Source organism: Mastigoproctus giganteus, chromosome 5 (assembly GCF_048544385.1).
Source record: "Mastigoproctus giganteus isolate SK-2022 chromosome 5, ASM4854438v1, whole genome shotgun sequence".
NCBI classification, from domain to species: Eukaryota; Metazoa; Arthropoda; class Arachnida; order Uropygi; family Thelyphonidae; genus Mastigoproctus; species Mastigoproctus giganteus.
Window position 1 is genome coordinate 208,453,938 of NC_143579.1, and position 14,345 is coordinate 208,468,282.

The 14,345-nt window shown below is 34.8% G+C and overlaps 1 protein-coding gene across 1 annotated transcript; it reads right to left on the reverse strand.

Annotated features, from left to right (window-relative positions):
• Positions 1 to 2,728: 2,728 nt before the first annotated feature.
• LOC150086049 (protein argonaute-2-like) lies at positions 2,729 to 14,061 on the reverse strand. Its single transcript, XM_090373677.1, has 2 exons — positions 13,613 to 14,061; positions 2,729 to 5,615 (listed from the first exon to the last, which is right to left on the reverse strand). Exons 1-2 carry the CDS (start codon positions 13,698 to 13,700, stop codon positions 2,878 to 2,880), a joined length of 2,826 nt encoding a protein of 941 aa, XP_090229803.1. The 5' UTR covers positions 13,701 to 14,061; the 3' UTR covers positions 2,729 to 2,877.
• Between the last annotated feature and the right edge of the window lie 284 nt (positions 14,062 to 14,345).

Consider the following 14,345-nt stretch of genomic DNA (forward strand, 5'->3'; position numbering starts at 1 on the left):
TTGAAATTAGACATAAAACTAAATAAACCTGAAACATAACTTGCTTCACAAGTGTTATACAACATAACCATTTGTATGCATGGCAAAAAGTTTATGCAGTATAATAAGGGGAGTTTGGTTCCAAAAATTTATCATTATTTAGTTGAAAAATATTTGGAATCCAATCTACACAGCTGTGCATTTGAAAGGTCTTTATTTGAAAATAAATTAAAATTTACAAACTTGGCTGCTCCAGCAAATTGTAGAAACATTAAATCTTTATATGAAATAAATAAAAGACTCTTTATATACCAGAAATACACCTAGGAAGATTAATAAACTGTTTAAAAATTATGGCAAAAAGTTTATGCAGTATAATAAGGGGAGTTTGGTTCCAAAAATTGATCATTATTTGATCATATTCTCGACAATTTTAAGTATCATCAAAGCTACTGTTTTAATCCTCTATCACTTGCATCCTAAATGGAACAAATATGTTCATGTGGTATCAGTAAGATGTCTTTTTTGTTTCAGTTATAAAAAAATGAATTTTTTGGCTTCTTTACTTAATTGAAAATGGTATTAATTATGACATTCTAAGCTCACTAACAAAAAAAAATATATTGATCAAAAATAAAAGAAACCAATAGTAACAATAATGAATATTTTTATCATATTTCTTATAAAAGGTCACTGATTCTTCGAACTGACACACAGATGCTCATCTCATGTCTGACAGATGCTACAACATGAACAATTGTATTTTTGTCAGTTTGCATTTAGCCGATTAAACCAAAGCTCCGTGATAAAATTAGAAAGTTCCCACTGGCATCTCACAAACACCATCTGGGAATAAGAGTTGAGTACAGAAAAGACAGATGCTTTTGCTGGTGTCTGTTAAATACCAAACAAAAAATTGATTTCTTATAATCTATCATATATAAAAGTGAAAGCAGAAATTCCTTACTTGGATAAACTGGCCTTCACTGGTGGGGAAAGATATACAATAGGATTTGATTTCATTTCCAAATTTAAATAAATAGCAGAAAAAATTTAAAAAGTGTTGCCTGCCAGATATCACATTAGCAGTGGAGGGTCAAGCATACAATATATCAGGTGATTAAAAAAAAAAAAAAAAAAAAGGAGTGCAATGACAGCTACATGCCTTTTATGGTAAACATGATTAATGCAAGTTTGAAGGATCATCAAATACACAATCCATAAAAAACTGAAAATGTACAGATCATTATTTCTTAATATTATAATGAGTGTTTAGAAGTGTTTGCTGGTTTTCTTTGCCAGAGACTTGTCATAATCTGCCTTAGCTTTGCTTTGATTACAGACTAATTTATATCTGCCATAGGCTTCTGTGTCACCTGATAATTTATATGCATCTCATGCACTTTCTTCTCTGGCACATGTCTCAACAATTCATCTGACATCCATTTTGTTCTAAGTCTTGAACAGTATTTCTTTGTTAGTGTGAAAAGCCTAGTAGTTTCTTTGATTACTTCCCTGAATACTTTCATTTAGAATTTGCTGTTGGTAACATCATCAGTTGGTCCCACTGCACACTATTTAAAAACTGTCTGAGACCTCTGCAGTTACCCTTATGAAAGCAAACGCCTTTCCCTTACCCTTGGCAATAGTTATGTCTTTAATTAAATTCCACATTAGTATACCATGATTGCTGCTACCAAGTGGGTCCTTTACCTGCAGATTCGTAATGCACGAAGAATCATTGCAAATTACTAGATCAAGAGTATTGCTTCCTCTTGTTGCCTCTCTAACATGCTGCTGCTGTAGAAAACAGTAGCATTTTAGAGAGGCATGTCTGAGTGACCAACCCACAAATTCTAGTCAACATCTGTATATTTTTCCCTTCTGCATGACAATGGTGTGCAGCTCAGATTTCACTAAACACACTATTTTTTGTACAAAAAATGATTATTAACATTATGATGGGGCCATTAATATGAAAGTTAATTTCTTAAAATACAATAAAATTACAACAAAATCAAAACCTACTGCTGGATCCATTATTATATTCTGATAGAATAAAAATAACAATAAGTTGAACTGCTCCATTTAGAATTTGCTGTTGGTCCCACTGCACACTATTTAAAAACTGCCTGAGACCTCTGCCGTCACCCTTATGAAAGCAAATGCCTTTCCCTTACCCTTGGCAGTAGTTATGTCTTTAATTAAATTCCACATTAGTATACCGTGATTGCTGCTACCAAGTGGGTCCTTTACCTGCAGATTCGTAATGCACGAAGAATCATTGTCAATTACTAGATCAAGAGTATTGCTTCCTCTTGTTGCCTCTCTAACATGCTGCTGCTGTAGAAAACAGCAGCATGTTAGAGAGGCATGTCTGAGTGACCAACCCACAAATTCTAGTCAACGTCTGTATATTTTACCCTTCTGCATGACAATGGTGTGCAGCTCAGATTTCACTAAACACACTATTTTTGTACAAGAAATGATTATTAACATTATGATAGTGCCAAATCACGTCACTATATAAAAATGTATATAACTTTTATAATATGAAAGTTAATTTCTTAAAATATAATAAAATTACAACAAAGTCAAAACCTACTGCTGGATCCATTATTATATTCTGATAGAATAAAAATAACCTTAATAGTAATAAATAGAATAGAATAAAAATAAAGTTAACTGCTTCCAAGGCTGAACAAGCAGAATCTGAAATACATAAAAATTGTACAAATATATATATTGTAAAACTGTCATTATACCATGACTAAAGAAAGAAATGGGCACAACTGGATATGTATGCTACCATGCCCATTACTACCAGATTTGAATGAACAACAGTACACATATAAAAGTATACAAATAGCCCAACTTACTCTGAAAAGAGTCACTGCATTATATGAAAAACATTTCTTTTTCAAAACCTGGTATCACCTTTATCAAATTCTGATAATTAGACAGAGAAGATACCACCCTTACATTACACTGGGCTCCCAAATATTCCTTTGCTCGAAAGGCTGCAAGATGAGCATAATATGCTGGAACAGGAATAGAAACACTGCGTGCACATCGTGCAAATGCGAAGCACAATGCATATGTAAGTTTGTGCAACTGATCAGCTTTAAAATTGTTGTCATCATAGAGTACCACATAATGTGCAGGTCGACTTGTACCTTGGATCCCTTCATGACTACAGAGGAAGAAATCAAAGAGTACTGGATTTGTTACATCTCTGTCTACTGTTGTTCCAGGAGGTATATTGTTGGCTTTCCCAATTCCATCGGAAAGAGACCTTGGAGCAAACCTAGTGTGATGTCGTTTCTGCACTGAAATAAATGTCAACTGAGGAAGATAATTACTTTGTAGTTCTGTGCATGCCTTTTGAACCTGAACCACCTCAATATTCCTTACTTGCATAAACTGGCCTTCACTGACACCATCTCGATAGAAAAGAATTCTTTCTGGCTTTTTACCAGTATTACGATAAAAAGCTTTCAGCAGTTCTTTAACCATTTCTTTCAGGTCTTCGATGATTTCCACCCTTTTGCCTGTTTCATAACTTGATTTTTGAACTCTTAAAGACACTGCATATCTTGCTGGAAAACTATCTAGGCTTCCAACCACAGCTGCGATGGATGGTTTGTCTTTTTCTGTTGCAGCTGGATGATTTACATCAGCTCCAATAATAATTACAGGCTTTACCAAAATGGGAAGTTTCTCTCTCTCATTCAATATACAATTCACACCACCCATTTTCATATTTATCTTCTGACAAACGTTAACAAAATATTGTGTCTTACACCTAGAAGTACCAATTATATTAATGTCAACACACTGTGTTAATAAACCAAGCTTCGTTTCTGCAATAAATTTTATTTCATCATGAAGATTTTTGTCATTTTTCTTAGAAACAACAATCAATGCAAATTCTGCTTGTAAATTCTTAGCTTCAACCAATAAATGGGAAAGATCATTAATTGTGCAGTCATTTTTGATATAGAGTGGATCAGACAGTTTTAAGCCAGTATTATTACCATTTCTGATGAGGTCACAAACAAAGTTATGTAATGTGGCATGTCTACACTCTGAAGGATAGAAGTTCAGCACTACCCACTTTTTAATTTCGGCAGATCTAAAAAAATTTTTATTGTCCATATTCCATGACCCATTTTTAGGAAGTAAATTGCCATTACTATATTCAATCTTGGGGGGTTCAATTCTTCTTCCAGTTACCTGCATTGGTTTAACATTTATTTTCAGGCCAAAATCATTCAGCATATTTTTACAGCTGCCATTTATCTTTCTGGTAGAATTATTGATCATCTGGAATCTTTCTTCAGGTTTCTTAGCAGTTTCCCTTATCATTTTGGCTTTTGAAAATTCGCTTAACTCCTTAATTGTTTGCCCTTCCATAACTTTACAAACTTCGAAGGGCAAATAAACACTTCTGGCCTTAGTGCCTACTTGAAGACATGGTAAATAGCCATACTTTAGTTTCCACTTATATGCTTCCATGAAATACTGTTCGACACTTTTCACTACTGTTCGCTGACCTTCTTGTAATGTAAATGTTAATTCCCTTGCTGATTTTTGTGATATACCTATAACACGGTATTTTCTTGGATAACGCATATGGGTTACCTGAATTTGTAATCCACTGATCTTTCTAGAAAGTTTATCAATTTGCCATTTCTTCATACCGTTTTGGTCTCTGGTTATATTAGCTCTTAGAAATTCATTTGCAAAGTCTATAACTTCTCCACTAGAATAGAATGCTTTGGCTGTCATATCAACATTCAGTATCACACCTCTCTGACAGACACGCACACTTTGATAATACCCATACCATATTTCACTTATTCCATCAATAGGATGCAGATTTTGCTCACTAAATGGAAAAAAATTTCTTCTGCAGATAACTTCTTCAAATGGTGGTTTTCTGTGTCTCAGGATTACATCAAGAGCAGCAACTGCATCTTGTGGAAAAGAACTTTGGCCAAAATTAATTACATTAGTTCCATTTTCTTTTTGGACTGGCTGTATTTCAACATAATAATCTGTAGTTTTATTGTTTTTATTTAAGCATACTGAATATCTTTCTTTTTGGTTTGGTAATTGTTTAGCTGTATAAATATTCTTTTGTCCATCAAAAGCCAATTCTAAACTCTCAAAATTATTTCTGTTAAGTTGATCTATTATACAGCGCCTTGTTTCTAGGCCAATCCTCTGATTTGGTTTCATTTTTTCCTTAATAGTGACATCATAATGAAAAATGTTTCTGCTATTAACAGTAAGCTCGAAGTAATTACATATCAGATTAATAGTTGTACCTTCTGAACCAAAATCTGGTCTAGAAGGGAGCAAATTTTCTTTTGTATTAATTTGTAGATCTGCAACCTTCTCAATAAGTTTATTGCAGCTGCCATTTTCTTTAACTTTTTCAGGATAACTAGAGTTCATTTTCTGATCAAATGATGGAGTCTGTCTTTCATATTGTTTTGTCAAATTATCCAAATATTGATTTTGGTGAGTAGGAAGCAAATATGTATTTCTTTGCTGTGTGTTTTGAGTGATATCATTTCTTGCTTCCTGATGCTCAAGTTGTTGACCTGCAAATCGTGAAATTCTGTTGCCTAAGTAAACAAAAAAAAAAAAAAAAAAGTGTTATTTTTTGATAATCAGAAAACAATAATAATTCAAATAAGTTTTAAATAAATCCTGAATCTTTTCTACACACAAAACATTCAACATATATCGATAATGATCATTATTATGCTCAAACAAGAAAGAGATTTATTTCTATATTGTTGTTTGGGAAGGGAGGCAAAAATATCTGAGTTATGCTACTGTAATGCAATAGCAAAATTTCTAATGGAAGAAGTAATAGATAAATAGCATTGTATGTCAGACTCACAGTTATCTGTGACAGTTGGAAAATAAATTTTTCTAGATAGCCAAAACCTTGAAGAGCCACAAAAAAAAAAAAAAAAACTTGTAAATGTGACAAAAATGTTAAATTTATTAACATATTTATTCATATTTATAAAAGAATACTACAGCATACTTATATACAGTGATTTAAGTCTATAAGAATATTAAAGTTAATTGTAAAGTATTAAAATTGAGGTATTACTGAAATATAACTAGTGTGAACCAGTAGGCAGAAAGGAAAGGTGGAGATTTTTCTGAGAAATTCAAGGGTGATTTCAATAGAACATTACAAAATAAAATATAATGTAAAAAAATAAAGTGGGAATACAATATTACTTGAGCATATAGTAATGGGTATATCAATAAAATGTTGAATTATAAGGATGCTAAATGATTGGGCACTCTCTTACAGCATGAATCCTATTTGTTGAAGAAGCTGTGTTACAATAAAATGTGTAAAACTTGTTAGTGTGAAAATGAAACTGTTATTCTGTTTTTATTACACATCACATTAGATAAATGCTACTGTGCCGACCGGGCTAGCCGGGTAGGTAAAGTGCCTGCCTGGCAACCCAAAGGTCGCAGGTTCGATTCCCGCCTCGGGCTGGATATCACGAAGGAAGCAAGAAAAAACTAGTTCCTTCGTGTATTGATCACATCATACGAAATAAATAAATAAAATTCTACTGCGAGTTTATAACTTTTTTTGCGATTTTTACAGAATGTAAAAAAAAAAAAAAAAAATCAGTTTGGCAGTTTCATTATCATTAGGATAATTAGATCAATACTAGTTTTAGTCCATATTCATAATTTATACTCACATAGAATTTTTTAATGTAATATGATACACTCCTGCCCAATGGTCAAAATCTCTCACTTTTTAAATTTCTACATACAGCCCTGCTGCAAACAGCAAGGAATTTCATTACTTAAAAAATTACCATGCTTTGTATATAGCTACTTAAAAGACTGCCATTTCTCACTGCCAAGTGAGGCATAGGAAAATTGTCATTGTCCCTCAGTCAAAAAGCTGTACACTTCTGTGCTAAAGAAGTTATGAAAGTAATATAGTTTTCTGTTTGAAGAGAATATATCCAAATTTGTTTCATTGAAAAATTTTGCAACTCTCTTGTAGTAATGTCAAGCTTTACATAGTATTTTTATTTTTATATATACAGGCAGGAATATTGAATGTACAGTGTCCATAAACCCTTACATAACTAAAATATTATTATGTGAATAGGGGAGGTTTGAAGTGGTGAAAACCATGTTTAGTCTCTACAGCAAAGTTTCCGGCATCCCCCTCCCCCCATACTTCTCCTTCAACCCATGCACGGTGCTAAGTACTATAAGTTTTGATACCTTTCGTGTTTGGGGTTTTCATAAAAAAAAAACAAAACAATAACACAAACCACTTACAAGTGATAGATGATATCTTCAAGTTTATATTCACCAATTGAAAATGTGCAGCTGCAGTAGATGGCAGCAAGACTAATCAGAGAAATTTAATGACAAAATTCTGTCCTTGTGATTTAGTCAACAGCTTCTGGGCAAGATGTATGGTTTCATGTTCAGATGGGGATGTGACGTAACATGTTACTCACCATTGACCTTGACATGTTAAGTTCATGACTTGTTAAGTTCATAAGTACATCATATGGATTTTTCTGGGTTTTGTGTTAAAATTCCTCAAAACAGCTCACCTGCACTCTCAATGATTCTGTTCGGCCACCACCACCACCACCACCTCTACCAGGATAATTGCACAGGTGTCCTTTATGAATTTTCCATAGCATTGAAAAACTGTGTCTACTCAATGGCTTCTTTTTAAATTATGTTTTTATGCATAACAGCAGCAGCAGACTGCAGCTCGTTGAACCAAAGTACACACTGCACATTCTTGGGGTTGGTAAATTCTACTACGATTAGTTTTGTGATTATGCTGCCATCTACTGCAGAGTGCACTTTTCCAGTTGGTTAATATAAACTTTAAGGTTTCGTCTATTACTTGTAAATGATTTCAGATTTGTATCATGCACTCTATTCACATAATAACATTTTAGTTATGTAAAGGTTTGTGGACATGTCCATAAAATAAAATTGAATATAGCAAAAGTGTGTGTCCATATTAGAGTGTGTCCGTTTTGGAGAGGTCATCTAACATGTAATTTCTAATACGTCTTGGCTGGGACCCAAGGCTGCATGTCCACAACAAGAGATATCTTTTTAGAGAAGTGTCCATTAAGGGAGGTTTCGCTGTATAATGAAATTATATGAAAATTCTGGCCAACTTCTCTTATTAATTAATTAGTGCTTTGCAAGCCTTATTTGAATGAAATAGTATTGATGAAAAATTTTGTACAGAACATTATTTTCAGTCTAAAGTGTACTACTGTTTTATAAAATATGAAAACCTTTATTGGAATATTATGAATGGCACCATATAGTCTATATTCTAAATTATGGTGATAGAAATATTTGCTACAAGGAAGAAAATGGAAGTTTTAAAAGATGCACTAAAAGAATACATTATCACACCCATTACGTTTTTCACTTTTCTGAATGATCATTTTTGGTTGCACAAATGTTAAATTTTGTATTATGGGGGGGGGGGAGATAAGTTAAGCAAGAAAATTATTATTTTTTAATAAAACTCCCAAATGCAAAGGGTATTAGAACCTACAACACTCAGTACTGTGGATGGTTGTTGTTGTTATTTGGTTTTTAGGAGCATTAGCAACTAAGGCCATATTGCTCCGTCTGTGGATGGATTGAAGATGAGAAGGTAGAAGACAGTTGTTCACATTAGACTTGAATGTCTGTAGATTGTAATTTTGGGAAATATACACGTGAAAAAAGGTTGCTCCAGAGAATGGAAGTAGAAGAGATAAATGAGGAAGAGGATAAAATGGTTCTGAGTTTACAGTTGGACAGTAAATGAATGCTCACTAGTTGCAGTGGTGTTCACACTGGTTTCGAAGAGGGGAGAATTACAGAGCCAATTCAGAAGAACAGTGCCAGTGGAAATATTTATAAAAAAGGCATACTGCAGAAATTGAAATCTGTGATATCTACAAAACAGAAAGTGGAGAGAGGCTAACAGATGGTCATTAATTAATCAAACTGCCCTGTTTTGAATAGTTAGGAGCTTGCGAAAGGTTTTGGAGGTGCCACCCTAAATGTGGGAATAATATTCCAGTAGGGTAGATTTGAGATTTGTACAGTGCTGGGTTGGTGTTTTCAAGAAAGGCAATGTTGAGAGTGAAAAAACAAAACCCAGTTTTTTTGATACAGAGGAAGCAATATTTGTGATGTGTTTATGCAGAGACAGAGAGAGAGAGAGAGAGAGCTATCGGAGGATTTACAGTCAGTAGAGAAAGATCATTAATATTCAAGAGGAAAAGAGTGTGAGAAAGAAACTTGCAGAACACCAGCATTAAGTGGAGAAGTCAGAAGATAGAGCCATCTATCATCATTGTTTTCAGAGAGTAGTCAAAGAGAAAATCGGATAGTGATTGCAGCTCCATCAGATGAGAGCTTCTTTAGAAGATCTTTATACTAAACATATACCGTATTTCTTCGATTCTAAGACGTCATCAATTGTAAGATGCACCTTAATTTCAGTACCATCAACAGAAAAAAAGCTTTGATTCTAAGAAAAAATAAATAAATAAAATAAAACGCTAAAATATATCTAACAAATATTTTTATTATAATAGAATTCAATTTACTAACAACAATAGTATTTATCAGTAGGTATGTTATTCGTCACTTCCTTCTGAATCTTCTGAGCAGTCGATATCTGCATCTGAATCAATATCAGAGTCTACTTCACATTCAGAGTCTGATTCTTCTGAGCTGTCATTATCTTCATTATCCCATAATATATCGTCTTCTGAGCCATCTAGAGCATTGGTGATGCAATATTTTTTAAATGAGTGCTGCGCTATTCTTACTGGGATTAGCTTCCAAGCTGTTGATACTCATTCTGCCAATTTTGATGCCGGCGCTTTCTTAATTTTTTCGGAAGGTTGTCAGTCAACAACCAGGATTCATATTCCTTTCTCAAGTAATCCTTAAATGGTTTGTTGACTGAAACGTCGAGTGGCTGCAGTTAGTTAGTCATACCACCAGGAATCACAACTAAGTCACCACATTTTTGCACAATTTTATTTTTGACCCGTTTGGACAAATGTCCACGAAATGCATCAAGTACTAGCATGCTAGGTGGGTTACGAAGACTTCCAGGACGTCTATTCCACACAACATTTAGCCAGTCTTCCGTAAACTCTGCCGACATCCATCCATTTTTTTGTGCATGCACAATAACATCTTTGGGGAAAATTTCATTCTTTGGTATGGTTTTTCAATTTAAAATTAAACATGGTGGCAACTTTCAACCATCAGTGGTGATGCATAACAACACAGCAGCATATCACTGTGATGCATAGCATCACAGTGATATGCTGCTTTTTGTAGCCCATGCTTATACAGTAATCTTGATTTATTTAGCACCTTTAGTGTTGACGGTGTAATTTCGATGCATATTGAAGAAGACCAGAGTTTCATCAGCATTTCCAATTTGACTAAACTCAGTTTCTTTTTTTCCTTAATTTCATCACCTGCCGCTGAAAGTTAATCCACTTCTGTTGAAAGTCTGCAGGAAATTTTTGACAGATAAATGTTCAGCACCTTAACAATAATCCACTACAATGCACGAGTCTGTTGCACCAGCCACGACTGCCTTTAAAAACTATTTTCTCTATTCCGATGGACTTGGCAATTTCTTCGGCTTTCAATTGCATGGCTTGTTGAGTGATGGGTAATCCTTTTGCACGTGTCTCCATTACAAAACGTATCACAGCTTCATCGATTTGTGGAAATCTTCCTTTCTTAGACCCTGTAGCACTTGTTTGTTGCTTTGCATGAAAATATGTAATTGCGATCATTTCTCCAGTGATGAATGTTTATTTCACTAATGTCAAAATGTCCACCCGCAGCTCTATTTCCATGTTCTTTTGCATACACAAAAACTTTTTGTTCGTTTCAATACGGCTTCATAGTGCAATCTTTTTGACAACATTTTAATGTGCAATAAGGAATCAAAATGAACAAAATACAGTAATCCACTTCTTACGTACTTTTGAAGATACAAACAAAATTTCCTAATTTTTGTTGAGTGAGCTCCACTATAATGAAATAACGGTGGCTTTGAATTTCAAAACCGCATGAAATCACCCACGCCACTTTATTCTCCAATGGAATTGAAGAATGCGATAATGGACAAACTTGGAGGCGGGGTTTCTGCATAAAAACAAAACGTGTGGTGCCGTGTGCAAAGCGCGGGAAAATTTGAAAAAAAAAAAAAAAAAGAAAAAAAAAACCTACGATTGTAAGACGCATCCCATTTTTAGAGACATTTATAGGGGGAAAAAAGTGCATCTTAGAATCAAAGAAATACGGTACTTGTTTTCTTGCTTTATACTTGCTTTACATATAATTTATACTTGCTTTCTTGCATAGACTGAATTGTAGCTAGTGGCAAGGAAGCAAATTTATATAGCATCACCCAAAAAAAAAAAACAAAAAAACTCACAGTTCACCCATCCATTGTTTGTTTTGTTTGGTTTTTAGGAGCATTAGCAACTAAGGCCATATTGCTCTGGGGATATGCAGTGGTCATTCCCTGACCTTTCTGCATCCTCCGTATTTGGTGGGCATGGGCTCGAACCCCCAGTCTAACACCCATCCATACTCTCCAAGAAATTGTATAGTCCTTCTTTGAATTTATTCAACCCATCCACTTCCACAACAACAGATGGAAGCCTATTCCAACAATCAACTACCTGCTGGCTGCTAAAGGCAAATTTCCACACATCTATCCTGCAACCATCCTTCCTCAAATTGAATTTATGACCCATCATTAGTCTCAGCAAGTTGAAGAATGACATTAACATTCAGTTTACTCAATCCACTCAAGGCTTTAAATAACTCAATCAGATGGATGTCAGTGAAGTTGGAAATGAGACCACATATATTTGTGAAATGAATGTGGAAGTTTTCGGGAGGTTTACATCTTTTCACAGATACGTTTTTCTGTTAGTTTGCTTATTCATGATGTGAATGAATCATGAATAAGCAACCATTCTACTGAATGGTAGATAAAGTGAAAGTGGAGGCGGATTATACAGGCAACCCCTGTATAACACGGTACTTCTACGACACGGTTTCGCTCTAACACAATTGATAAATTGCAGCAATCCTCGCACAACTCGATACTTATATAACACGGTTAGAGAATTTCGGTAAACCTTGCACAACAGGGTATTTTTGGGCTTTTGTGTGGGGGAAACCCTGCTGTTACGTTGGATGTAATTTTTCAACATTTCCACTCATTTCAAATCCCTGCTGTTGACTTGCTAGTCAAGAAAAATTATTGAGAAATCCCTGTATTTTATTTTGTTAGGAAATCCCCATGTTACATTCTGTGCTTTTGAACTTGTGCTTGTTGAAAAATCTTGATTTCAAAGTTTTATTACTATTGGCTAGCACACCAGGCCATCCAAAAGATTTAAATCACCCAAATGTTGAAGTTATGTTCCTACCACCACAGTTGTACTAGGTTAATACAACTTCTTTCATTTAGCCATTAGATCAAGGCATTATATCCACCTTTAAATCTCATTACATCAGAAAATCGTTACAATGGATTTTGGAAAAAAATTAATTCCGAATCTATTGAAGGAGGCATGGAAACATTTCTCAATTGTGGACGGTATCAGAAATAGCTTTATCGCTGAAAGAAGTAAAAACCGTCAACGTTAAATGTGTGTGGAAAAATGTATGGCCAGAGTCAGTTCATTCAGGAAATATGGTGGAATTGGCACGAGTAGAACTTGCTATGTCGGTAGGAGGGGAAGGTTTTGATGATATGACTACTGAAGTTCTCATGGGTAGCACAGTTGATAGAATCGCCCTCCTCTGCACACCAGATGGAGAAGAACTGAGTTTGAATCCCGTCGATGGGGGGGGAGGGATTTTTATGAGTCTTTTTCACAACATGGCTGAGTTGGAGGGGGGGGTACCGGGATTTATTTTCTATAAGAGTATTCAATGGTGTCACCCAGCCGGTTTTGGAAACCGGGTTGTTAAAAAAAAAAAAAAAAAGTTTATATTTAAAATACGTAACCCCAGGAGCTCACATCTGGTGAGTATGGGCTTGGCACACCCATGGTCCTCAGCTAGATATAATCATTCTTCTCTTTCTTGGTGATTCCCTTCTACTTCTCTCTCTCTCTCTTGGGGCAATTCAGAATTTTTTTTTTTTTTTTTTTTTGGCTTGTTCAGTATAAGCCTCAGGCTTCCTTGCACCATATGGCTAATAATAATAATACAATTTTCTGTAACAGTCTACGCATCGGTAATTAAGAGAAACTTTTAAACTTAATACAAATACAGAATTGGAATAAATAAAATAATATTTTAACGAAAATATTGAAACCAATGACAATTACATTCGTGTGATAGGTTTAAAATCTTCAGTTCAATTTCGGGGTGACGACCATGGGTCTCCGTACTTTAATTAAAGTGTTAGCTTCAATTGGGGGGTTAATTTGTTAAAGAAATCATTCTGAAATTCTAAGTAACCAATTTAAGATGGAGTGACATGCCTATTTCGTTTTCTTGAAAACTATCTTACCTATTTCATTTTCTTCTTCTCTTCTCCTTCCTCGTCCTCGTCCCCGCCCTCTTCCTCTTCCCCTGTTCCCGTAATCTCTTGACAACATAGTACGGTACCAAGTATAATGGGAACCGTGAGGAACAATATATATCCTTTTATATAATCCTTTGCACTTAAAATCGAAACTAAAATGCTAGTGATTAAATCGAACGGCACAAAGATTTGACAGCTCGCACTTGAAAAGTCACATGTAGTCCTACATCTGTACTCCTTCGACTTCTAAACGAAACTAAACTAGCAAGCAGAAACAGGTGAAGGGAATGCCTGAAAGACGCAGCACAACGTTCGTGGAGTCGTCAACAGTCACGTGATAAATATTACCGACGTCACTTACTTGCATTGGTTGTTTTGGACTTCAAATCGAAACTAAAACGCTAGTGACGAAATCGAAGCCAAGATTGGCAGCTTGCACAGAATGTGACTTGCCAAGTGACATTCTTTAGTGTTATTACGATGTTTCTTCCACTAAACGAAATTAAACAAGTGAGGGGAAGGACTACGCACAATGTTCGTGGGTTCGCCAAGTCACGTGACAAATATTACCGACGTCACTAGTTGAATTTGTTTGTGCTTGCAAATGGCTGAGTAGGAAGCAGTACTTCTGATTCTTATTTTTCCGTATCTAAGATGATTACGCCGGTTCCTTTGTTCAGATATATGTTTTACATTTTATACTTCCATAGTTTTGGTA

Bases quoted from the DNA above. Each gene is read 5' to 3' on its own strand.
- LOC150086049 (XM_090373677.1), bottom strand. From the start codon at position 13,700: ATGTTGTCAAGAGATTACGGGAACAGGGGAAGAGGAAGAGGGCGGGGA. The intron at 5,616-13,612 runs GTAAGATAGTTT...TTGTTTACTTAG, and splicing joins AGAAGAAGAAAATGAAATAG to GCAACAGAATTTCACGATTT.